The sequence below is a fragment of the Lygodium microphyllum genome, chromosome 11 (genome assembly GCF_053477565.2).
Source record: "Lygodium microphyllum isolate KBCC chromosome 11, Lygodium_microphyllum_v1.1.10, whole genome shotgun sequence".
Lineage (NCBI taxonomy): Eukaryota > Viridiplantae > Streptophyta > Polypodiopsida > Schizaeales > Lygodiaceae > Lygodium > Lygodium microphyllum.
The window spans coordinates 19324130-19350274 of NC_141145.1; the positions used below are offsets into that span (position 1 = coordinate 19324130).

General features: G+C 41.2%; 1 protein-coding gene across 11 annotated transcripts in view; it reads right to left on the reverse strand.

Moving 5' to 3' along the window:
- Positions 1-26145, reverse strand: part of LOC148028601 (sodium/hydrogen exchanger 5-like) — a 133075-nt gene that overhangs the window by 60536 nt on the left and 46394 nt on the right. For 5 of the 11 annotated variants that reach the window (XR_015692512.1, XR_015692513.1, XM_087688865.1 and 2 more), the window contains 7 exons: positions 10343-10394; positions 10166-10225; positions 9986-10010; positions 9738-9823; positions 9531-9642; positions 8472-8534; positions 8354-8373 (listed from right to left, as the gene is read on the reverse strand). Coding sequence is in view for 9 of the 11 variants with exons in the window: in XM_087688865.1 (XP_087544991.1) it covers positions 8354-8373; positions 8472-8534; positions 9531-9642; positions 9738-9823; positions 9986-10010; positions 10166-10225; positions 10343-10394 (418 nt within the window). In the remaining 2 variants the exon portion in view is untranslated. Of the gene's footprint in view, positions 1-8353; positions 8374-8471; positions 8535-9530; positions 9643-9737; positions 9824-9985; positions 10011-10165; positions 10226-10342; positions 10395-26145 lie in introns of those variants that run through there. The other 6 variants (XM_087688868.1, XM_087688866.1, XM_087688870.1 and 3 more) reach the window with 4 other exon arrangements.

A 26145-nucleotide genomic window follows, 5' to 3' on the forward strand; every position in this document is an offset into this window, starting at 1 on the left:
GGGAGATAAACTCACCGTCTCTATCACTGTAAACGCCCCGAACAACGTAGTATGCTTAACAATTATGATATTCGCTTGTTTTCGAGATTTAATATAAAAGAGAATGAACACTTAAAGCTAAAAATGAAAATTACTCACAAAATTACAGCCATGAAAATGTAAAAGTAATGGAGACAAGATTGAGACAAGATTGAGGGCTGAAGATGGGCAAACCCCCCCCCCCAAAGGAATGTATTTCTGCTCAACCCAAGTCCCTTAGAGAAGAGCTCAGTTACAATCAACCTGAGAGTGAGGAGAAGTAATTCTCACTCTCACAAGATCATGCAAAGATGTACAAACACACATGCATTATCTATTATGCAATGATAAGAACTGATTTCTTTACAGTATGAGAGAAGAAAGAGGGGAAATCAGCCTTCCTCCATCGTTGATCAGCAGTACATGGATAGGGCTTGCTTCTTGTTGCTAAAATGGAAGAAAGAGCTCGAGAAGGAGGTGCTGTAATGAATTTACCCTGTAAAACAGCAGTGATAGAAGAGGGAATATGGAGGAATTTGATAATGGAGAAGTGGGGGATGATGATGGGGATGGATGGGGCCAGTTTCTGGCTATCTGTGGGTGCTGTACATGAGTTTACAGCAAAGAAAAATGATGCTGAATGAAGAAAAACGAGCTCTTATTTATAAGAGAGGGAAGAGCTAGTACAAAAGGGGAAAGTGGAGTAGCACAAGACAAGTGTCTAGCCACATGTCATGAGATGTAACAAGTGGTGGGACTCTTGGAAACTTGTGTGACAAGTGTCTTGACACTTGTCTTTTCTCTATGGCCTTCTTTTTTAGGCTGAATACTGTCAAGAATAGAAACAAGCAAATTTAGTAAGCACAGTCAAAGTACAGAATTTACTATTTTTAGAATGACATCCCTATTTTTTAGGACTAACATTTTTAGGCTAATTCGAGACTCCTATAATTTAGGGACCTCCTAAAATTTAAAGACCCTCCCAATATGGGTGTCACATGAAAGCTTTTTTCGTGTACATCGCAAAAACGGTATCATAATCTTCATGTGACTTTCCTATGCAAAGAAGTGTGCATTTCAAGCTTTCAGCCCACACATGCACATTGTACAAGCATTTCATGATCATGCCATCTTGTTGATTGTAACTGTCTGTTCTGGCGGATCTAGCCCACACTTCAAGGCATCAATCCTTTCTGTGTGCAAGTCTAACCTTGGTATGCGTGAGTTCTGGTCACAGACGCCCAAACGGCCATATAGGTGGAAGTGTGAACTATCTTTTCTCTAACCCACCGGTCCACCATAACCTGTGACCACTCATCACTGGCCAGCTCCAATGCACTTTTCTTTATATCTAATTAGTGCAAAGGAAACAAATTTAATAAATCATTATATAGACAAATTAATGAAAAAGGATACAAATTTTGTTTTTATAGAGTTGTGACAATCACTCCTCATGCGACCAACACAACCACCTCTCTGGTTCTGAACCAACAACACCTAAGCAAAGAAATATTTAGCATCGAACTTATGCTTAAGGAAGTACACCCACATGTATCTTGAATGATCATCAATTATAAAAAAGAAATACAACGTACCGTTCAAGGTAGTAGTGGATATTGGCTCATAAAGATCAACGTGAATCAATCTAAGAGACGCCTCAACTCTGTGTGTAGAATACTGAGGGAACAGGATATGATATTCCTTCCCGAGCTCACATGCTTTATAGACATCTCGAGCTAGCTTGAGGCGAGGAAGACCCTCAACCATCTCACGGCAAGACAACTCATAAAGAGAGTCATAGCCAACATGCCCTAGGTGAAAATGCCAAAGACACTTATTGTTGGTAAGCTCCCAACATCTGGCTAATGCCTGGAAGCTATGAAACACAAACCGCTCCGTTGTTAGCTCGAAAAGAAAATGGTCATGTGGTATAGGCCATTACGCTATGCCTCACCATGAGCAATCACTATACCAGTCTGAGAGTCAAGGACCTCAACTGTGGTTCTTGTAAAGAAAACTGCTCACCCCAATCGGCAAAGCTGCAGAACGCATAACAAGCTCACCCCACGATGAGAGACATACTATACATTGTCCAACATAGCCAAATCCGGACCCTCATCAATGGCAAAACTACTGCAACCTTGAGCCCGGATCTTGAACGAGGAGTTGTTTCCTATGCACACCTGTCTGGGTGCAAGGGTGGATACGAAAGATCTCCTCTGTAGGAGTCATGTGATGGGTAGCTCCACTCTCCACAATCCAAACACGTGCTGATGTGCTCGGTTGTGATGAGTGGGCCTTTGCGGTAACCTTGTCAGGAGACAACTCACAAATGTGGACAAGACTTATATCAGATGTCTCTATGGAGATGATGTGGGGCCTCGATAGACAAGTTAGACAAGCCCTCTAGAGTCAAGAACGTTGTCAACTCAAACGACTAACTCGTAGTAGTGTGAGTTTGACCTTTCAATTACCCCTTACCATCACCCTGCCTCCCTTGATAGGGATTGCCCGACTAAGGAGCGGTGGAAAGAGTGTAATTTGAAAGTACAAAGTACAACCCTTAAACCTTAGGGTTGTAAGCAGTGTTCACACCCGAACACGATAAGTGCTAGTAAGTGTGTGAAATAAGCACATATAAAATAAGACTAAGTCTGGGGAAAAAAACCTCTCATACCGAGAGTAAAAAATACCCCAGTGTCTTACTGATCACTGACACTCCTATGTGAGCATAGGCGTAAGTGAGGCATAAGTGAGAAACCCCAACAAATATTGGTTTAGACCAAAATGTGGGTCCTTCTAGGCCTATAGAGGTTGACGACCAATAAGAGCAAGACGAACTTGATGATCAATTTTAAAGATGAACTAAGGATAACAGCTGAAATGTTTGTGCAATTGGCAAATGATCCTCAATTCATGCAATTTTTTAACTCCTTAAAGCAAGGCAGAAAAGGCAAAAAGAGAAAATCGTCTTCAAGAGCTTCGAGATAGCAAGATGTACCGAAGTAAGAGCCTATACAATAGCATCATGTTCCAAAATGTGGATACTAAGCATAAGCACATGATGCTACTCAAGCAATTGATGCATATCTTGAAAGTGCCAACCCAATGTTTTTTTGGGCAGCAAGGCATGTATACAATGATGGGGCAGTCAAGGTACTTCGGTGGTCACACTAGTCTCCATACTATGGTGGGTTAGGAGCCGCATATGGGGACGTATGACACAACTTCTTATAAACAATTTCAAATAAAACTCTTTTCCCATTGCTAAAGTTAAATTGCAATTTCAGAGGTTCCAAGGGAAAATAAGGTTCCATTATTTCTCTGATTGATAAAGTATCAATCAATCTTATTATAAGGGATCTACAAGGTAATCAAATGGGAAAAAAATACATTATTCAAATAGCTCACAAGTTCATCTTATTTTTTGCCAAAAAAGGATTCCCTACTATAATCTAAGCATGACACTTTGATACATCCTTTATGAAGTAGCTTGGATTCTGAGAGTAGATATCCAAGAATCTATATTTTTTAGGGAATTCAAAAAATCCATCCTTTTTGTAGTTGCGGCGGCTAGAGTGACCTACGACTTTTATTTTGTCCGCTGGAAGGATCTTTGTAACTTTCTCATACATATACAGGTTTAATTTGATCTTATTGCCCCTAGTATACACAGTTGAGTTTACACTAGCTTCACAAAATAGATAGATCTTGATAACTTTAAGATCTTCCATCCGTTTTACCCTTTTCAGATTATTTTGAAGATAAGCTAGACGGCTTGCATCAATATAGCAGTATCCTCCGCCAATCATCCACCGTCTTTCACGATATAGAGGCGAGGGATTGTACAATTCTAGTATCCGCATCATCTGATTCCTCCAGGCAAGACTGGATGAATGCATAGTTGATATAAACATTACTCGAAATATCAAGAATCATTTCCAAGATTCGTTATTCTACCATAATTCAAAAACATACATTAAAGAGAAAAATATATATCCTAGGCTATATTTACCATCCAAGAAATTTTTTTTTTAAGCTTACGTCATATTCTATTCTAATGAGTGCTCTGATACCAACTCTGAGGTATCCCCGCCAATCTCAATCCAAGGCATACCTTTTACTAGTCCATTAGTAAGTTTTTCAAAATGACACCGCCCAACGCTCCCTTGGAATATCACTAGATTTACCACTCAGGCTCTACTGAGTCTACATCACAACGGGGAGTTCTGACCGAACCCACTAGGATCGACCTATACGTCAACCAATGCATGGTGTACAAGGCCCAATGTATCCATGTATGGCTAGTAATATGTATAGCCCCATATATAGTAATGTTGACATGATGTTGAGACACAAAGTGGCAAGTTTGGCAAAGCATTTATACAACCCACTGTGTCTAGGACTCATGCTATTGATGCTGGCCATGCAAATGCTCCAATCGTGTTATTTATGAGGAAAAATGTAACTAGTAATGTTTGCATGAGAAAAAATAAAGCTAGCGATGCATACAATATATAGAAAAATGTATCTTGGTATGGCTAATAGTATGCTAATTCCCATGCACAATTACATTGCAATAATCCAAAGTGTGCAACAAAAATATTTCCTAATGCATCCGGTGCTCCTAGCATGTAAGGTACACATGAGGGGATAGTTAATTAGATGCAATATTACATATTAGTTAAGTTGGAATTGCAGCAATGTGAAACTATAACACATTGTGATACTTAAGAGGAAAGAAGACATAGAATCTAGTGGAGATTTTGAGGCAAGTAAAGTTAGAGGTAAAGTTTCCATGGGCTTCTTGGTGAAGTTTCAACATATTTCACCTATGAAAGGATGCAATGGATAGAGGAGGGTGATCTACTAGATTTTGAGGCAAGTAAAGTTAGAGGTAAAGTTTCCATGGGCTTCTTGGTGAAGTTTCAACATATTTCACCTATGAAAGGATGCAATGGATAGAGGAGGGTGATCTACATATTCAACCCCAAACTTGAGATTAGCTAGTTGGCCTTTTGAATCTCCTTGAAATTCCTCAATTTCAACTACTTGATTTCAAGTCCTAGGCTCTCAACTCTCATCACGCGTCTAGAGGTGGCTGTAAAACCCTAATTTTTGCTGTAAATTAGGGTTTACAACAGAGATTTTTCAATATCTCCACCTCTAATGACTCAAATTACTGGATTTTGTTGAGATAACTTAAGAGATGGCTAAGGGATAAGAGAGAAAGTTGTAGAGGGAGAAATTTTAGAGCTTCATCACGAGAAAGGCTGAAAAACTACTACTGTCTTGCTCAAACAACCATTGGAGCTACCACCTACAACATAGGACTACCAAAAAGACTATTGCTCCCTCCTTTATGTTGTCATCTGCACCAGAAGGACCTTGAGCTGCTATCACAGCTACAAGACGGCTCCAAACAACTATCATCTTCTGTAGGAATGGTCCTTGGTGGCTACAAATCACATCAACAACATCTCCTTGCTCTCTAACAACCTTGCCCTCTCTCACAATGGCTAGAATAGACTTCCACCAGCCCCCAAAAACGTTTTTTCCACTTGCATAAGCAAGTTTTGCCAAGTGGAAGCCTTCTAATCCCACTTTTCAACATTATCTAGCTTATTAAACTGAAAATTAATTTAATAATTATTCTAGTGTCCAAAAAATTAATTCCACTAGCTACTAATTAAATCACCTAGGCCAATTTGTCTTTCAAGTATCCCTAAGAAGTTATTGACCCCTAGACTAGCATTAATTAAGGAATCAATGCCTAGTCTCTAATGTCACCACTGACATTGGCCAATAAATTGCTCTAGACCCAAATCTAACAAAAGGTACCACATCTGAGGTCCCTGGTCATACACTGTGAAATAATTAACTTGCATCTCACATATGCAAGTGACATTAGCATATTTGATTAACTTTTTATCAAATGCTAAGCAAAGCAATAAAATTTCACATCCTCGTGACAAGGTCCACAGTATTGCTTGATATTCAATGGGGAGATTGCACCTCCTTTCCCCTAGTGATTGATAACTCAATTATGTAGTGGATCTCAGATGTTCTTGGTTTGCATCCAAGGTACTATATACTAACAATATTTCTGCCATTGGGATTACTATTTAGTGTACTTGTCAATGTGAGTTGGTATGAATATGGTATCGTTTTCACCTGGGCTCTGAAAAGTTCCTGCTGTGGGAACACAGGACTGACCTAGGCACAGATAGCTGAACAAAAAATGCTTGTGCAGCCTCTAAGATGGTTGGATCAATGCCTAGATATCGTAGAATGGTAGCTCATTGTTCCTAATAATGGGCCCTTTCTGCAGTGAGTTCAGATTCAAATCTCCTCATCTTGTACCTTAGTTTAGGTTCATTGGCTGCTAAAAAATATCTCAAGTATCTGAGATGCAAGAGTACTGATCAGAAGTTCTACTAATTGTCAATTTTGCTCATAGAGGGACAGGGCTCACACCTACACCCTTTGTAGTTCCTGAGCCAGACATGAATAAGGCTGCCATCTCTGATGCCAAACATGATTGTCACGTGTCACTTTGATGGAGATCAAGAATCAACCTGTCAATAGCCTCAGCAAAAGGGTTGAGTGTTATCGATGTCCTTGACTAAAGGAAAATGGTGGAGTAGTGTAAGGGTTGAAGTGTGGTGTACTAGCTGTGGCTGGAGTGGAGCTAGATGGGGCATAGATGGAGAGGGGGGTTGCCAAAGAAGAGGAAGAGAAAATGAGGCAACCCCTCCTCTTCAACTAGCTATTTAGGATAGAGAGAGGCCACACAATTGGAGAGAACGAAAGCTTATCTCAGGCTTCTCCAGTGGGAAAGTGGTTGCCTTTCTTGAGCCACTAGCTCAGTCACAAGCATATAGGCCACAGCATTAGAGAGAAGGAAAGCTTATATCAGGCTTCTCCAGTAGGAAAATGGTTGCCCTTCTTGAGTCCAGCTCAGTCACAAAGATATAGGCCTCGTGACATTAAAGGATCCAAATATATGGTAGAGCACATTAGGGAGATTTATCCCATGATGGTTAGGCCTCTAACTAAGGTTGCTTTCACATGCATAGTCTTTTGTCGTGTGTTAGTTAATAGTTGTCTATATGCTAGCTAATAGTCAATTGTATGCTAGTTAAATGTCACCTGTGCTAATAATCACTTATATGCTAATTAGCAATCTCACTACAATCACATGTACACTATTTATTACTGGCCAAAGTCAATCATATGCTAGTTAGTAGACACTACAGTCATCTGTGTGTTAGTTAACAATCACTTGAATGCTAATTTACATGCATAATCTTATCATTAGTAATAGCTTATGTAACAAGATTTTTTTTTTTTAATCTTTTATATGTTTCACAACAGGATTTAAAATGAAGTCCCTTTACATGTTCCACAGTGTGGTAGCATAAACTATTTAGATAATAAAAGCAAAGATCTTGAAGAAAGTAAGAAAGTATAATCTCAATGACCCTCATACAATATAATAAGCTTGCAATTATCTTATTTAGATGGATGTAGACAACACAAATATTCTACATAAAGTTCCAAGAAGGTCACAAAAAGGAACTTAGAATTTAAAAACAGCTCTATTCACAAGAAATGTTATCATGTAGGAGTTCAGTTGAGAGAGGTCTTAACCGGAGACAAGCTTCAGGTTGAAATGGACAACCTCCTCAAGGGAATTTATTAAGACCATAGGGTGGAGCTCAATTACCATCATCCTAAGTGCGAGAAAATATACTTTTATAACCACAACCATGTAAAACTTTGCTCTAATGCACATATCAAATATCATAGATCAAGTCCACATTATAATGTGTATCAACAAGACTCTGTATAAAAGTCTGCATCCAGTTTCGTCAAGCTGCCATTGCCAGTTTGTAGCAGCTACCATGAAGAGGTAGGAGTTGGCAAGGAAGAAAGAGAGTGTGATGTTTTAGTAGATGTTGTGACCAAGAATAAAAAAATAACAGCTAAAAATGAGGAGAGACTTGATTGCTGAAGAAAGAATAAGCTACGTGCATGAAAGGTCAAGTATTGTCTGTGCAGATGTGGATTTTTTGGGCTGTTACAGAGCAGGTTGTTTGGGCTAGCAGCCATGAGCAGAAAGAGGGCTACAGGAAGAAGAGTTCTGGGCTACAGCAGCCACCAGTTATGCATTGCTACTGATTATGAAGGCCCTATGAAATTCACCTTCCAACATTGCTGTTTTATGTCACATCTTGTCAAGTTTTAACTCTAAGAAGACCACAATTCCAACACAATAATGACTCAAAAACCATTCATCCCTAATCCTCAGATTTAGTGCAGTAGTACATACTTGTACATCACTATAGCCACCTGCAAGAATAAGGCAGAAATGAGTACAAAGTTAGACGTCCCATTTTGGTAGAAGGTGCAAGCATGCTTTCTTATGCAAAGGAACTTTGACAGCTTACAGCATCATTAAGCACCGATTCTCCAAAGACATAAGCATATAAGTTTGCATCTGTACCTAGTTCCTGCCAAATAGAAAAAATATGTCTTTTACTTCTTCTCCATTTTTACTACAGATTCTAGAACTTTAGCAGTACATCTTACTGAAACTTGAAAGAAAGTTTCCACATGCAAAAAACATAGCTTTCATGGGGCAAAATTTCAAAATCAAGCCACTAATCCTCAACATGTGGGAAGTGTATCTGGCTACGAAAAAGAGACAAGGGCAAGATGTCAGTCCAGATGCTACACCACAATCCACCTACCACCTTCCAAACAAAGAGACAATACAGATTACATATACAACCTACCTCTCACTGCATGAAACATTCTCACCAACCCCTTGGCCTCACCACATAATCCAATGTTGAACACATTATAGACAGCAGGGAAATTCCCATTTCCAAATAAGGGCTCCCACTATAGAGAGAGAAAGCTTGAACCACAACAATTACCCCTCACTGACCAATTCATTGCGTATGGACTGGAAACATTGTGTATCATACATTGACCAAATGCTTGCCATACTGTAGATAAGAAATCAAGACCTTAGCACTGTAGTGGCACAAAGTATGATGTCAAAATGCCACTCTGATGTGATGTATTGATGTATCATTTTGTGTGCGGAGCCCATCATGATGATTCGTATGTATCTCCATGTGAATATAAGAGTGCCATTAATGTTGGTGAGACAAAGTGATATAGTGCAACATGTGCCGCACCCGACCACCTACTAGTTAAATCATTTTCTTCCAGAATGCTAGTACCTCTTTATCAAAAAGCAAAGACAATACCTATCTAGCATTTTTTGTCCCAATCATTACCATCTATATTTCACGTGCCATCACGGAACATCGTTTAGATCCATAGATTAGTTCTGTTTTCATTGCAGTCAAGAAACCTTTTCTACATTCAACATCTTGAAAACGGTTTTAAAAGGAAAAATGCTCAACATCATGAACATGAAACTTCAGAAAACATCACTTTGCTGTGTGGAAGATATATTAACACCAATTCCTTACATGAAAGATAGACAAAACTGTCACGGGATCAGTTGCAGATATGAGAGCCCCAAAAGCAAGGCAAACAAGAAAAGGCATAGAATGTGTCCAATTGAAGATTCCAAACAGATAGCTGGGCAGACAAAAAAAGAGGTTAGTATTTGTTCTATTGCATCTATGCAATTTGTAAGTATAATACATTTAGAATGGTCCTATTGAAGATCTCACATTAATATACCAACTCCAAAGGTTGAGATGAGAGTTCCTCCAAAAGCAAAGACACAGATGGCACCAAAATTACTAAAGAAAGGCTTCTGTTGCATAAACAGGCACCAGAATAAAGTGTAAATAGATTTCAAAATAGGGCTGTAACTGTACAGGGAAATTAGAGTTGTATGTCTTGAGTGTATTCATGAAAAGAATCATTTGGAAAAAATCAACTTATGATTCAAGCATGAAAGTTCTAAAGACCGTACTGATCTCAAGCTCCATCCAGATTCAGTATCAAAGAAGAAGTCAAGGATAAGTTTCAGAAATCCAACTTAAGTTGCAAATAAATACTCCATTCGTGAGTTTTCTCCAATCACCAAAATATTCCTTTGTTTACTTTCAATGCATGATTATTGTGAAGTTATAGCTCAATCTGTTTAGGATATAAGATAATGGGTGGTAGCAAGAAGTAAAAGAAGAAGCGATTGTTGAAGTTTATCCAAGTTCTGCAGGCACAACATTCCAATGTCCATATCAAACAACAGAGACAGTGCTGATGAAATTCGCTTTTAAAAAAGGTGGTAAGAATTCATCTTGATAGACACCAGAAAGGGTCTGCATACTTGAAGCCTCTTTCTTCACCAGAAATTCGGACCATCAATCCAACTAGGACACCTACACAAGTTGACTCCAACCACCAAACTTAATTAGAACTGCAACAAGAGGTTGCAAGTACAGCAATTCAACAGGTACTCAAAAGGGAGATCATTGAAAAGGTTTCTTAGTTTTATTACACTCAAACTAACCACTTGATAAAGAATTTGATGAAAGAATTTGACAAGCCCAAAGCTTCTCTAAAGGCTGTGAAAGGGGTTGGATATATACTTTCCAAGCATCATGAGTAGATTCTTGGTCATGGATTCTTTGTTTGCACGAGGGAACACTACTACTATAAAATGCTGGAAGTAGTAATGAAACTGAATCCTATCTGCACACAGCTTTGTCCGAAGGCAAACATGGTTCCAGCTCAAAAACTGTTATATCTATCCACAACAGTTAGCAAACAATGGTAACATGTGATGTCAGACCCTGTATTACACAGTGAGAAATACTTCCTCTAAGATGATTGATATCCTCACAGAGAACTCAAAAGAAATAGTCCTGAGAGTTGGTGTCCCTCTCAGATTATCCCATAGTCATCATACAGCAACCACTTGAGAGAATACCAAGGGATTGCAAAGAAAACACAGAGTGTACAAACATGACTAATAACTGAACTCAACAAAATGCAAATGGAGAATGCTGAGATGAACTCAATGAACAAACTGAGTGTGCCAGGTGTCCAACAGATGCTCCAGGAGCAGACGGCTACAGCAACTCTCTCCTAGGAGTCGGCTGAGAGAAGTTGGAGAAGCGTGAAGTACTCCCACAGATCATCCATATAGCAAACAACCGAAGATTGATGCCAAATAAAGAGGAAAGAATGGCGACGCAGAAAATACAGCTCCAAACTGTCAAAACACACGAGGCTAAAGACTCGCCAGCAGATCTGGATGCAAATACTGATGATGACAGACCTCCCGCTGCTGGAAACGCAGGTATGGGACATCCAGAACAAGTGCAGCAGGTAGCAGTCTGGTTGCAGCCTGAAAACACAGCTGAATGTCAGTGATCCCCTAGATCCATCCTGCACACATGACATACACAAGCATACAAGCATAAGGAACAAACATAAGGACTGACACTGAGCTCAGACCCAGCCAAAGAGCCAATGTCAGCCTCTCTCCCAAGCCTAGGAGGTTGTAGATTTGCTGACCTAGCTTCCGACCTCAAGGAATGATGTCCCATAGCACCAGCCCACACCCCAGATGGGTGTACGGGCAAGAGCTCCAAAGAGTCCATAGTCTGAGTGTGGTGATCACACAAGTCATGGCACCACGGAAACCCTGGTTCCTTTCTCAACCCTTTACACAAGACTCCTTAATCATCCAAGCCTTTAGGGCATTCACACTGCAAGAATGCTTAACCACCCTAGCCTTAGGGTGCTTTTGCACCGAAGACCAGATATGAAGAAATCACAAGGAAACCCTAAGACCCCTCGGGAGAGGACATGAAGAACAGGTGGGGTTTGTGGTGGAGACAATAGAATGTCTGACAAGACAACATTGAATGAACTCGCAGATCAGAGAATGAATGTGACAAATAATGTATGATGAATGTGAAGAAATCATGAGAAAACCCTAGGACCCCTATAAAGAAGAGGTGGGGTTTGCAGTGGAGACGACAGATTATGTGACAAGACAAACATTGAATGAACTCAGAGATCAGAGAACGAATGAAATGATGATACAATGGGGGCTTCAAACCTGTGTCTCTAGGTCCAGGACTAACACATGAACCATGGTGTAAGACTCAGTCCTAATGCACAAATCAATAGAAGACAACAGAACCCAAGAATAGCGGAAGAGATCCCCAAATCTTAATTACAGATTTAAATAGGGATTTGTACAAGTAAAGGCTTTAAGATCCCAAGTATGATCTAGCACTTCGAATCCACGAAGTTACGTAACTCTCCGATCTCGGACATGTCTTCACTCCCTATCAATCTACCTTGAACAATCTTCACCTCAATCAAACCAAGAGCACTCCAACTTGCCTCACTCTCATGTGCACGCCAGCACGAGTAGACTCTGCTCTCTGCTGCTCCTCATAGCTTGGCACGAACAAAAGAATAAGAAGAAGACGCATGTATGTTGATCACACCAAATTGATCACCGCGATCATGATCATAGGTCACCATCAGCCCGTTCTTTGTCTGCCTTGAGAGATTGTGCAGCCAACTCATCATTCCGCTTGACACCTTGTTCATCAATTTTTTTCTTCCACTAATTGACTTAATTAAGTGCCCTGTCAGCAACATTGTAATGCTATGCATTTGGGAAACATCGATTTCAGCACACGACCTTTAGGACACAATCTACCGCCCACAATGTGCTGCACACCATGACCTGTCTCACTTTTGGCTTTCAAACACACACACACACACACACACATCTCACCTCTTACACAATCCTTCTCTTGCATGTTCCCTTGCCCAATTCATCTGCCTCCACTTGCTTGGCTATGAGCACATGTATTTAGGCAGTGCTTAGGTGCATTATGCACGAAGTTTGGAGCTGATGAAGTGGCTCAAGAGTAGAGTCTTGGCTGATCAGGCAGCAGCACCTGTAGAAGGAGGCTTTGTGGAGGGAACGGAAATGCAATCCTCTAGGCAAGGGGTATGTCGAAGAAGACACCAGATAAGGACAGCAGTGAAGGGAGCGAAACACATTTCTCCATAGCCATGGTGATGACAAAGATGACTTCCAATGGTTATAGCAGCAATAACAAAAATATATGCTGATGGAAGGACCTGTAGGAGCAAAAATGCAATTGTCTACTAACAGATGGGGGATCCAAAAAGTAGGCAGCTACCATAGCTAATTTGTCTCTGACTAGAGCAATGTAAAATGTAATTCCAGCACTGTAGAGAAGATGGCAACTGCCTAGAATGATGAAAATCCTGCCAATGTTGCCAGGCAACAGCTGCAACACCATGTGTAAATGGTCACCAACATGTAGGAGCCCATAACCAGCAAGATGCAGATGTATTCTTCCCAAGAACTTTGTGGTTAGGAGTTGGGAGCCTGGCTAGAGCAAATGTGGTTTGAGATGCCATCACAGTCCAGATATCAAAATCATAGATCCAGATGCCCAAAGCAAAGCTTGATTGGCTAACCTCTTCATCAAGGATCTCCTTCTAGGCAAGGATCCTTGTAAAAAACTTTTGATAGTGAGGCATAATTCTATCAAACTCACACATGGTGGACCATGGCAGCCCAGCATTCATTGGATCTTTCAGGAGATCAAAACCAAAAGACTTAGCGAGGAGTTTTGAGGTCAGATCTGCAGTTGCTATCATTACAACCTGGATATCTGTTTCATCTGTCCTCCACCAGCTACCACTGACTACTGCTAAAGAGAAGAGGAGGCAACCTCCTCTCTTCAGAATCAGGTGATACTCTTAGACAGGGAACTTACTTATCCTACAGGATGTTATCTATACAGGTTGCTGCTAAGATCTGTTTGCATTTCAGGAGCTACCACAGGAGATTTAGAGGTAAAGACAGCAAGGTCTCAATGGCACCAGAGTTATGATTGAGGCTGTGATAAAGGGAGTACCTCCTCACTGGAAAACAATACTTGTTGGGTTTGACTAACACATACGCTCACAGAGGAGTGTCGGTGATCCGTAGTAGGAGACAAGAGCACTTTTTGCTCTCCTTATGAGAGGTATTTTCCCCCAGTTGCATTATCTTCTATTTTATGTGCTCATGTTAAACAGTTCGGTCAAGTATTGTGTTTTACACCTTTCAGGTGTGAACACACATTAACAACCCTAAGGTTTAAGGGTTGTACTTTGTACTTTCATTACACTCTTTCAATAATTGTATTGGGAGTCATGTTGTGTCTTCACTCTTTCACTCTTTACTATCAACTGTGTACTCCCAACTGAGAGCTCCAATCTTCACCCCCTCTCATATTTGGTATCAGAGCTGTGGGTCAGTTCCAGCTTCACTCATCACCACCAGGCCGGCACACCCCCCCAGTCAGCTGCTCGCCATTCAGACCTGCAGCACCACCTTCCATTGCTACTCCTGCCCCACCAGTGCCACCACCAATCCAGCGCCACCTTCCAGCAATCGCCAACACCACCTCAGCCTGCAGCAGCTCTGCCACCTGGTCCGCCAATTGTCAACGCCAACCCTCTGCCACCTGGTCTGCCAGTCGTCAACGCCAACCCTCTGCCACACCACCTGTAGCAGCCGCCCTGGTCCAGTCTTGCTCCACCTACCGGCACACCACCTGCAGCGCCTGCTCTGCCAGTGCCTGTCAGCTTTGCCAGCCGCCAGCTGCAGCTCCCCCGCCTGCGCCTCCTCTAGCTTCTCCAGCTGTCTCACAGCTCCTCCAAGCCTAAGCCAGCCAATATTAGAGGTAAAGAAAGCATTTATTCAGTTTTTATTTTAAAAATATGAATTACAACAAAGGGCTTTTGCCCGAGTAGTCCACTTCTGCTCCTTGACGTGTCTTGGACACACTTGCTGCAAAATTTTCTTGGGAAGCGGGCCAGAAAATTTGGGCCTTCTGGGTATTGAGCAGACATTGGCACATGTACTACAAGTTCAGTCTGAAATAGACTGAACTTGTGCATTTTGGACAGCAAAATTTTGGGGCTTTTGCATTGGTTGTGTTCTTGAGCACTATTTATGCATTGGACAGAGTAGACATTGGACAATTTTGATCAAGTGTGACACAAATTTGATATGCGTGGTGCATGCTATAATTTCTGGAAATTTCTAGATTTCCAGGTTGTTCCAACTTTGGCTCTTGCTTTTGTGTTCTTTGAAACAGTGACATTTACCATGGCCAACGAGGGACAGAATGATGTATTCACATATGTATCCGAGGAGGATAGATTGGACAGCAATAATTATTTTCTATGGTCTTTTATGATGATGAATGTGCTGATTGCAAAAAATCTTTGGGACTATATTAGTGGTAAGTTAGTCCGTCCTGGAGTTGTGCTCTTGCAATACCTCCCAAAAAAGGACGTGGTCAAAGGCCCACTTAAGCTCACCCAATTCCCCAAAGATCAGCAGCGCAAAAGGCTTAGGACACATGGGATGCTCAAGTATTGTTACTAATTGCATTGGCAATTCAAAGATCTATAATCCCACATATATTGTCTGCAACTTCTTCACAAGAAGCATGGATCACACTCGAGCAAATGTTTGCTTGAAAAAATGAGACACATCTCTTTCTTGAAAAAAGAGTTTGAGAATGTGAAGATGGATGAAAATGATGCCATGCAAGATCATCTTAACAAAATTCAGGACTCATGTGAGCAGTTAATGAATGTAGATGAGTATTATTCCAATCCACAATTGAACATATACTCTAGCAATTGGCTGTCTCATTTATTTATGCAACAAGGCCAAATATTTAGTTTGCACTTTCAGCCCTGAGCAAATATATGCAAAGCCCGTGCATGTAACATTGGCAAGCTGTGAAGCATGTTTTTGGTTACTTGCAGGGTACTAGGACTCTTGGACTGCTCTATGCCAAGGGGGGACCACTGCAATTATAGGCTTATAGTGATTCAAATTGGACCAGTGATTTTGATTCACGTCACTCTATGAATGGAAACTATTTCTTTCTATGAATGGAAACTATTTCTTTCTTGGCTCATCTTGCATCTCTTCGCTTAGCAAGAAACAATCCACTGTTGCCACATCATCTTGTAAAGCTGAATACAAGGCACTACCACAATTGAATGTGTATGGCTGAGACATTTGTTGGCTGATCTTGATGTGTCCATCACGGATGACAATTAGAGTGCCATTGTAGTATCACAGAACTTAGTATTTCATGCACACACAAAACATATAGAGATCCACTATCACTTTGTCAGAGAGAGGCTACATGTAGGAGATATCAACCTTATCTACTATCCTACCGCCAACAATGTGGCAAATATTTTCACCAAAGCTCTTCCTCGTGACAAATTTGAAGCATTTCGCAATGCTTTAAATTTTATCTCCTTTGGTGGATGATCCTTGTATGTTGATCACTTTTCACTCCAAGGGGGTTTGTTGGGTTTGACTCGCGCCTACGCTCACAGAGTGTCGATGATCTGCACTAGGACACTGGGGCACTTTTTACTCTCCTTATGAGAGGTTTTTTCCCCCAGTTACATTGTCTTCTATTTTATGTGCTCATGTTACACAATTCAGTCACTTATCGTGTTTTACACCTTTCAGGTGTGAATGCACATTAACAACCCTAAGGTTTAAGGGTTGCACTTTATACTTTCATTACACTATTTTGGTAACTGTATTGGAAGTCTTGTTGTGTCTTCACTTGAAACCAGCCTTCCTTCTACAGATGGGTGGTAAATCCTTGATTACAACGTATTTACAGTAGCAAACAACAAATGCAATTCTGAAAATACAAATTTACCTACTAAACTTGGACAATGCATACCTGATTGGCCCCAAAATTGACGCCCTCCGGTATTTCTTTAGTTTTATTGAAGAAGAAGTTGATTTACAATGGGATTCTCCCGATCCCCTTCACAATCCAAACTCCCCTTGCTGTCCAAAGTGACCAGCAAGTCTTCAATCTATTTTGCCTCTTGATTCGAGCACTTAGTTGGCCTTCACCACTTCATAGACGATGGAAATGCCCCAAATTCAATGGCTGGCTAGTCCTTCACTTGAATTTACCTGAAATTCATCTTCAGCCTTGAAAAATCCAAGTCTTGGAGCTTCCAATTTTCGGCATGCTTCCCAAGGCTGTTGCTAAACCCTAATTTTTGCTGTAAATTAGGGTTTACAACAAAGAAATTTGCAATTTCTCAGCCTCCAAGGGTCCAAATGCTGAGATCTTCGAAGCAAAGCTATAAAATGGCTGGGAGATGAGAGAGAAAGCTGTAGAGAGAAAATTCAGAGTTTTGTCTAGAAGAATGACTGAAAATCAATCAAATGTAGCTGCTGCCCTGCCACAATAGCATTAAATGCTGTCGCCTACAGCTGAGACATCCAAATCAGCTGTCACCTTATACCTGGATGCAAGAGCCCAGCTGTGGAGGGTCCAAATCTGCAATCACCTCCTCAAAACTCACTCGTGGCTAGCTGCAATGGCTGAAAATAGGCTGGCCATGGCTACTCACAGCTCTCCCACATTTGCTACAGCAAGAATGATCTCGTTTTTCCTCTTCTTCAGCCTTTTACCAGCCTGTATGGGCAAGTTTGCCAAGTGCGACCCTTCCCAAATGGTTTTTCCAACATTATCCATCATTAAATATTAATTTTCAGTCTTTAGTTACTAAAAATTAATCTGATAATTATTTTGGTGCCCAGAAAAATAATCTCACTTGCCAATAATTAAATTGGTTAGGCATCTTCCACTCCGGAGTCTCTTTGTGCCATCTTTGACTATTAGATTGGCGTTAGGTACCATTAAACGCCACATCTCTAGTATCACCAATTAACACTTATAGCCAAATGAATGACCTAGGCCAACAATTGACACCAGATACCACCAAGTACCTATGCAACATAACTTATAGCAACTTATTGCATTTGACATCCCATTATTTTCTCAAGTCTCGGGCAAGTATATTTACGCTAACCCCAATTGTACCTCATATGTGCAACATTTACTTAATCATGTACATGTCCTCATGACATCACTCTCTTACTCTCTACTGTCAACTGTGTACTCTCAGTTGAGAGCTTCGATCTTCACCCCCTCTCACAATACTGATACTTCTTAGACCTCAATTGGTTTACTCTCCAAGTGGACATCCTCCTTATTGTCAGTGTGGCTAGCAAAAAATTTATATTTACTTTCATGATTAAAGAGGGTACCACTTTTTCTTGTAGTCTGCCACTACTTTGACCCTTTGTCTAAAGCATCCTATGACTAGGCTTAGCATAGGAAGTCCATTCATTGTGGAATCTAAGGGAGTGGAGTTGGAAAGATCCATTCCTTGATAGGCCATGCATTGTGGCCTTCTTTGTCACTACAAAGCTAAGAAGGAGGATTCAGATGAGTAAGATCAACGCACAACTAATAGTCACCTATCATTGGCATAGATAGAACATCTCAAGTCATTTCCTATTGAATTTTGGAGAAGGCTAGATGACACTTCCAAGTGTAGAAAGATATCATTTTTCCTATGGCTGTTAGCTCATAGGAGCTTAGCCAAGGATACTTAGCTTGGATATGGACCGAACCCCATGGCATGTGCGAGATGTGGTGACCCAAGGGAGACACAAAGACACTATCTATGGGACTATCCCACAACCCAGGAGGTATGGAGGAGAGCCCTCACAACACTTGGGTCACTTACAAAGGCCTAACATATGGATACAAGGATGTTTAGGCAATTCTTTCTTTTATCTTCATTGGATAGCTTCTAAGTAAGATCATGTTGCGTGTGAAGGCCCTTCGTTACGCTTCTCGTGTATATATTTACTTATACATGTGAACGCACCCTTACGGATATAAGTATACCATACCCTAAATATAAATACATTCTTTTATTATTTGTGTACCACACTCATACACATCCTACTCACGCTTTTGCTCTCTCTACACTCTCTACTGTTGCACACATAGCATTCCTATGCACACCCCCTTCAAACTAGTATCAGAGCTTTGATCAAAGCATGCGTGCTTCCCAAAGTCCATGCAACTCAGATCTAGCTAATTTGGCACAAGAAAATCAAGTTATCGCTTTTTGTGTCACGTGTGGGCTACACTATCAATCAACACGCCAGAAACCCTAAATCTGGTATAGGCGCAGGTCGTTTTTGCTCAAACAAACGATCAAACCCTAAAATTAAACAAACACTCTAAAACCCTAAAATCAAACTGACGACAACTGGAAGTACCTTCTGGAACAGTGCGACAACTGTCGAGCCCTCCTATGGTGACATGGCAATCCTACTGTCAATTCCGAATTGACATTCATTAAATCTAAGCAATCTCTAGACACTACAACAGTCAGTCCTTTTGGGATTTTCTCTAATTTTGCATAGTGAATGCTTGTGCAGTGACATTTAACCCAAAACTTGTAGACATTGTACATATTGGCTTTGAAACATTTTGGGCTTTTTATATATCAGTGAAATTTTTCTCAATTGAGTCGAATTTGTTAGCTTGCCTTATTTAGCATGTCAGTCTGTCATCTCCTAGTTGTGAGCTCCTATCAAAGTCTGGCAGGAGACAGAGGAGCTCTATCTGCTTATTTAGGATATGTGTTTGGCTGCATTTCCTTCTCGGGTGGCCAATAGCCTTTTTAGAGCATTTTTGTGCAGGTCGGTCTATTTTCGGGGCCCAGTCGGCCAGTTTTGTTGGCCGCCCCAGCAGGTCGACCAGTTTTGGGGAGATAGGGCTATATATCGTTGTCCTCCCGTTCATTCTTCTTTTCACTCTCTTTTGCACGTTATAGCACACCTTACTCTCATTCCTCTCGCACATTGGTGCTGCCACTCATTTCAGCCTAATCTGCTACTCTCACTAACGCTCTGGGCTGTGTGCAGAGACTGATCAATCCACATCTTTGTAACATTTCAATCAGTGCAGTATTTCTTCCTTCATTATCTACTCTCTCTCTCTCTCTCTCTCTCTCTCTCTCTCTCTCTCTCTCTCTCTTCCATTGCACACTCTCACAAAATTCACTAACATTGGTGCACGTCGAGACCTGAGAAATTTGGGGCTTTGCAAAATTTGTTAAATTTCTGCAGCATTTGCCCTTGTGTGGCACTTGGGAACTTGTATCAATAAAATTGGGACACATTTGTCAAAGAAATTTGGGGACTATTCACATAGGTGATGTACTTTGTGCTAATTCATGCTTTGGCAATGAAATAACAGCAGATTCATTGTTGAGTACCTCGACACTCTAATATATACCTTCAGCTTTCACATAAAGTTAAGAAATCAAATAAAGGGATTCATTAGCAAAGTCAACCATGCAAGCCAAATTTGATCAGCTAATTGCTACATGAGCATATTGGGTGAGAAATTGCCTCCTACTCTAGCCTAATGGCCATACTAGGGCAAAGCAATCGAATCAACATATTGCGTCTACTTGTGAAATTGGAGAGGGATCTAGGGCAAGGGATTTGAATCAATAAGGGTATTCTCATTCAAGGAATAGCATGAGAGGAAGGCCACAATTCACTCCAAAAATTTCTACTGCATTGTTGAACGCTCATTGTGCAATGAAACAGTGGTATATACAACACTTGGGTTGTTGCATATGGGCATCACGGCGATGTATAATTGAAGTCAGAGTTGTCTTTTATGCATACTTATCACATTTTGAGCATGTATATGCTGTAATCAGCCTATTTGGACTGAAATTGCAGCAAATTATCTACTTCTTCAGCACCTTTGGAAGCACATTTTGTGTATTTGCTGTTATATCCAGCAACCTTGCTATTGCCTGATAGTATTCAGCACTTTATTGCAGAAATTTATTGCTGAAAAAGGCTAGCAATGCATCCACTTCTAACATACAGAATATTTTCGAGATTCGAAAATTTGATGGCAATGGCTTTGATCTTTGGAAATATCATATGCACGGTATCCTATTTCTAAAGGATTGTGATAATGCTTTCGAATAAGAAAAGCCTATTGCTTTGTCAAATGAGGAATGGGCTAAGATGAATAAGAAGGTTATTGCTTACATCAAAATGGCAATCAAGCTCAAAGCTTCATATGAGAATACAACTCCTATCAATCAAGTCCATCTCATGCAGAAGTTGGTTATCTTTGGAGCTAGATGAGTCCAAGCCCGCCTCAAAGCATTTGAATGCATTTGTTGGGATTTTGAGTCACTTATTGGATGCAAGCTTGCTGCCTTTTAATCTCTTGCAATCGTTTTGGGCGGAGGCACTTAAAACCGTAGTGCATATTTCCAACTAATCTCCACATCATGCACCTGATTGTGACATCCCTGAAGAGGCTTGGTCTCGCAAACTCTACATATGATTCCCTATACCTAGTGGTGAACCCTCTTATGTGCGGTATCACGAGGGTGTAGTCCTGGGATGTGCCTATGTTGTATTGTTTCTTTGATTCAATAATACAAGAGTATACCTTGCTCTCACATATCGCGTTACCTCTCTGTACCGTGTTAAGTGAGTGAGCGAGTGCAGGTGCATCACACTAGATAACTACATTGTCCTCTCTGAATCAGGTGGCAACACCTATGGAAAATCTACACTACGAAGGGAGAGAAACGCAATCCTCCGAGCAGTGGGCTATCGAAGTAATCACTGGAAGGTGAAGGACAATTGTCGAGGGAGCAGACCACAATTCTCTAATAACATTAGAGATATGGAAGATGATCACCAGCTATCGAAGGAGTGAACCACATTCATCTGATGCCGACGAGTGACCTAGGCAGCAAACCGCAAATCCCAAAGTATCAAAGCTGCCAAACGCAGGGAGAGCAGCCCAGATGCTGCTGCCACATGGATAATGATGGCATCGAATGATGGAGGATGAGCTGGGTTGCAAAAACACAGGTTCCAACAACCTCTATGATAGATAAGTAACACCATGTGATGAAGGAGAAGCCTGGTTGCAAAAACGCAGGTCCTAACAGCCCCTATGATAAATGAGTGACACCGGGTGATGGAGGAGGAGCCAAGCTACAAAAACACAAGTCCCAACAGCCCCTGTGATGAACAAGTGATGAAATCAATGACACTCAATAATGTAGACTATCCCCAGAGGCTAGGATGCTGACATCAAGCTAGAGATAATGATGCTAAGCAAGGAGAAGATCTCCACACTAAAATGCACAGGTGAAGTTAGAGCTTGATGAAAAAGGGTGTCGATGCCAAGCAGATGATAGTGACACCAAGTGGAAGATGCTCCAAAAGCAAAGCTTAATGCTGGAACAGGGTGCCTAAAGCAGAAGAGGAAGGGTGAAGGCAGCCACCAACCGTGAACCGCAATGTCCTAAAGGGGTGTGAGGTCAGTGGAAGGGGTGGTGAGAGAAGGGAAGGGTAACTAATGACAAAGGAAGAGGGATGAAGAATGACTAAAGAGGTCTATAAAATCAAGTGTGTAATGGCAAACCCAAATACAAAGTCAAGATTGTGCCTAAGGTTTATACACAAAAAGAGGGGATTGACTTTCAGAAAGTGTTTTCACTTGTTGTCAATCTGTGTTTTGTTTGCCATTGTAGCATCTATGGATCTATAGCTTGATCAAATGGATGTTAGAACTGCATTCCTCCATGGTGATTTAGAAGAAGAGTTGTACATGAAGTAGCCAAAAGGCTTTGTTATGTCAGGAAAGGAGCATTTGGTATGCAAGCTTAAGAGAAGCTTATATGGTCTAAAGCAAGCTCCTAGACAATGGTATAAAAAACTTGATGCCTTCATGCTCTCACATAGGTTCAAGAGAAGCAATGTAGATCATTGCTTACATATAAAGAAGGCTGGTGATGGAAGCCTTATTGTTCTTGTGCTTTATGTGGATCATATGCTTATTGCTAGTAAGCATAAGAGCCAAGTTAATGCATTAAAAAGACAGCTGAATTCAGCCTTCTCCATGAAGAATTTTAGTGCAGTTGAACGCATTTTGGGCATGCGTGTAGCGAGAGATAGAGAGCAACAGCTCTTATTTCTCTCACTACAGCACTCCAGCACTGATGTATGGAGCAGCTATATGGGGGCCAGGCCTTGCCGATTATGTATGGACATTGATGGAGAGACCTCAGGTGATCATGATATCTAGATTGATTCGCAGCAAGGCCTCAGTCCCACATGACATTGTGCGAGCAGAGCCCCCTTGCAGATCAGAGGTGGAGAGTGAGGAGCATTTTGTTCTCAGATGCCCGGCATACTCAGAGTTGAGATCTAGATACACATTGAGCAGCTCACTTCAGGGATGTATGACTGATATGGATCAGAGATCATTTGGCCGTTTTCTAGGAGAGGCATGGCACATGAGAGAGCAGAGCACACAGCAGGTCCCAGTCAGAGAGGGGCCCACCCAGACGACTATTACACAATTCTTTCAGACAGACAGAGTGAGAGCTACTGTACCAGCCTCTAGCCAGACCTCCGGGCTCACACTACAGCAGGCTGAGGACCAGCGTACCCGACGCCCGACGAGGATCCGTGGGTTTCGGACCCCACAACCACACCGACAGGAGATCCGGAGGATTTTTTATCTACATCGACAACAGACTGAGATCCGACGACACTCGACACATTGGATCTCAGATCTCCAGTTTACTCTTTCTCCACCGCTGATGTACCACATCCTACATCCAGGAGGGATCACCTGCTATTAGCGACTTCGACGACTGCTACTACATCCCAGGATAGTATATCTCCCTGCATCTGTTACATATACACATCGCACCACTTTATCACAGCCGACAGTTGTTCCCCTATCACAGCCGACATTTGTTCCCCCTTTGTAGCCATTATTTGGAGTACCAGAGCTACATACGCACATACACATACACGACACTTATCACACTCACAGCACCGTATTTTCAGTTTCCAGTTTTTAGCTTTTCATTCAGCACTTTTATTTTGGATAGCTGGACCTCATCAGTTGTATCACAGTTTGTCTCATAGGTCAGTTTTGGTCTTTAGAAGACGTTAATATAACTTTCTTTCTTTCTTTCTTTCTTTCTCACAAGAAAAGTACAGGTTTTCTATGGCTGATGCTAAGCCTCTTGGTGTACCGTTACCACCATACACTAAGCTTAGCAAAGCAAATTGCCCAAAAGATAATAAGGCAATCAGTACTATGAAGGGTGTTCCTTATGCTTCAACTTGTGGGTCACTCGTGTATGCTATGGTTCCCACTAGACCTGATATTGCTCATGCAATAGGAGTTGGGAGCAAGTTTATGTTAAACCTTGGCAAAGTGCATTGGGAGGTAGTGAAATGCATCTTTCGATACCTTAAGGGCACATAAAGAAGATGTATATGCTATGGAAAGGATACACTACATTTGCAAGGATATTGTGATGCAAACATGGCAAGTAACTTGGATACTCGCAAGTCTACTAGCGGGTACATTTTCGCCTTGAAATGGTGGGGCAGTTTCCTCATGCTCTAGATTGCAAAAGATAGCTGTATTCTCTACCACTAAGGCTTAATATATTTCAACCACTGACACTTCGAAAGAAGTTATTTGGCTTGGCCATTTGGTGAAGGATTTAGGGCTGCCCACCAAAACACCTATATTTAGATGTAATAGCTAGAGTTCTATATGCCTAGCTAAGAATGCCAGTTGGTTAGAGGTTCACCCCGAACCTTTAAGTGGGAGGTTGTTGGGTGTAAAGGACCTTTGTTAACCTTCCCGTGTATATATTTACTTATAGTGTACCATACCCTTAGTATAAATACATTCTTTTATTGTTTATGTGTACCACACTGGTTATGTGTACCACACTGGTACACACCCTCCTCACATTTTTGCTCTCTTTGCACTCTCTAATGTTGCACATACAACACTCCTACACACACCACCTTGTTCAGATCCTCACTCCGAATTACTCACAAGCACAATGGACCCCAAGGACATTGTCCTAGATGAAAGTTGATTGCTAGTATCATTGTGAGCTTCATTTGGGCATGAGGTACAACCATGCTATAGACCTTCATCATGTATCAATAGCAAAGACTCTTTCAAGTATTTGGACAAAGATCATGTGAGAGTATGATACAGAAAGAGAAAAGTGTACGCAGAGAGAAAAAGGAGACAAAGAGAACGCAGGAGAGAGAAGTAACAATGTGATTGTAATGGCTGAAGATACAAGGCTATAACAGTCAACCCCAACACACAGCTCTATGCGTTAGTGTAGGCACCAAACGATAGCCAAGGAATGAGAGAATGAGAAGGATTGGCTGATCACGAAGAATAAGTGATGGATAATGAAAGTGGAAGGGCATGCCACCTATATATAGGCGAAAAAAAGGAAAAACCCTAAATGTGGCACAAAGAGAAATGCACTAATATGACCTCCTTAAGTGTCTAAAACACATAAAATAACAAACAAATACAATGTCAGAGCTCCTAATTTCTTTGTTTGACTCATAGGTAAAAGATGACCACACAAGACACACATGACTGCTAGCACCCCCTCTCAGATCCTGGATGTGGTAGAAGTGCAAAGGAGATATGGAGGTTTGAGGGTGGCAAGAAGAGTGCCAAGGCCAATGAAGTCTGTTGATGAAAAAATCCAGCCAAGGAGCGAGACCACCTCTCCATATAAATAGCCAACCAAATGGAAGGCCACCAAAGGGCAATGGAAATGGAGATGCCTCAAATGGATCACTCCACAAAACTTCAGTTGCGGTTGGGTGAGCGAAGCCTCTAACCCAATAATGAGACGATAGTGAGGACTATCAAAGACGCCATAAGCTACATAGAAACAACTTTGCTAATGTGCCCTCCATCTAAAGTGTCTAAAACACATACAATGATAAACAAATACAATGTCAAAGCTCCTAATGTGCTTGTTTGACTCAAACTAAGACTCACATGCAGGACATGACCACACAAGACACACGACTACTAACAAATCATCCACTCTCTCTGCAAGAGACGGGAGAGGATGGAGGGTGGCTTTGAGAGGATGAGGAGAGAGGCCTTCTTGCGAACCTGACACTGACACCTTTTTATATCACCCCTCAAACGATCTCAAATGGTCTAGCATTATGGCCAGCTGTACCAAACAATAATGCTGTCAATGATATCTCGTCTGTGACAATTTATTTCTAATCTTATATTGGGCAAGTTGAATGATGACACCAAAAAATTTTGTGAA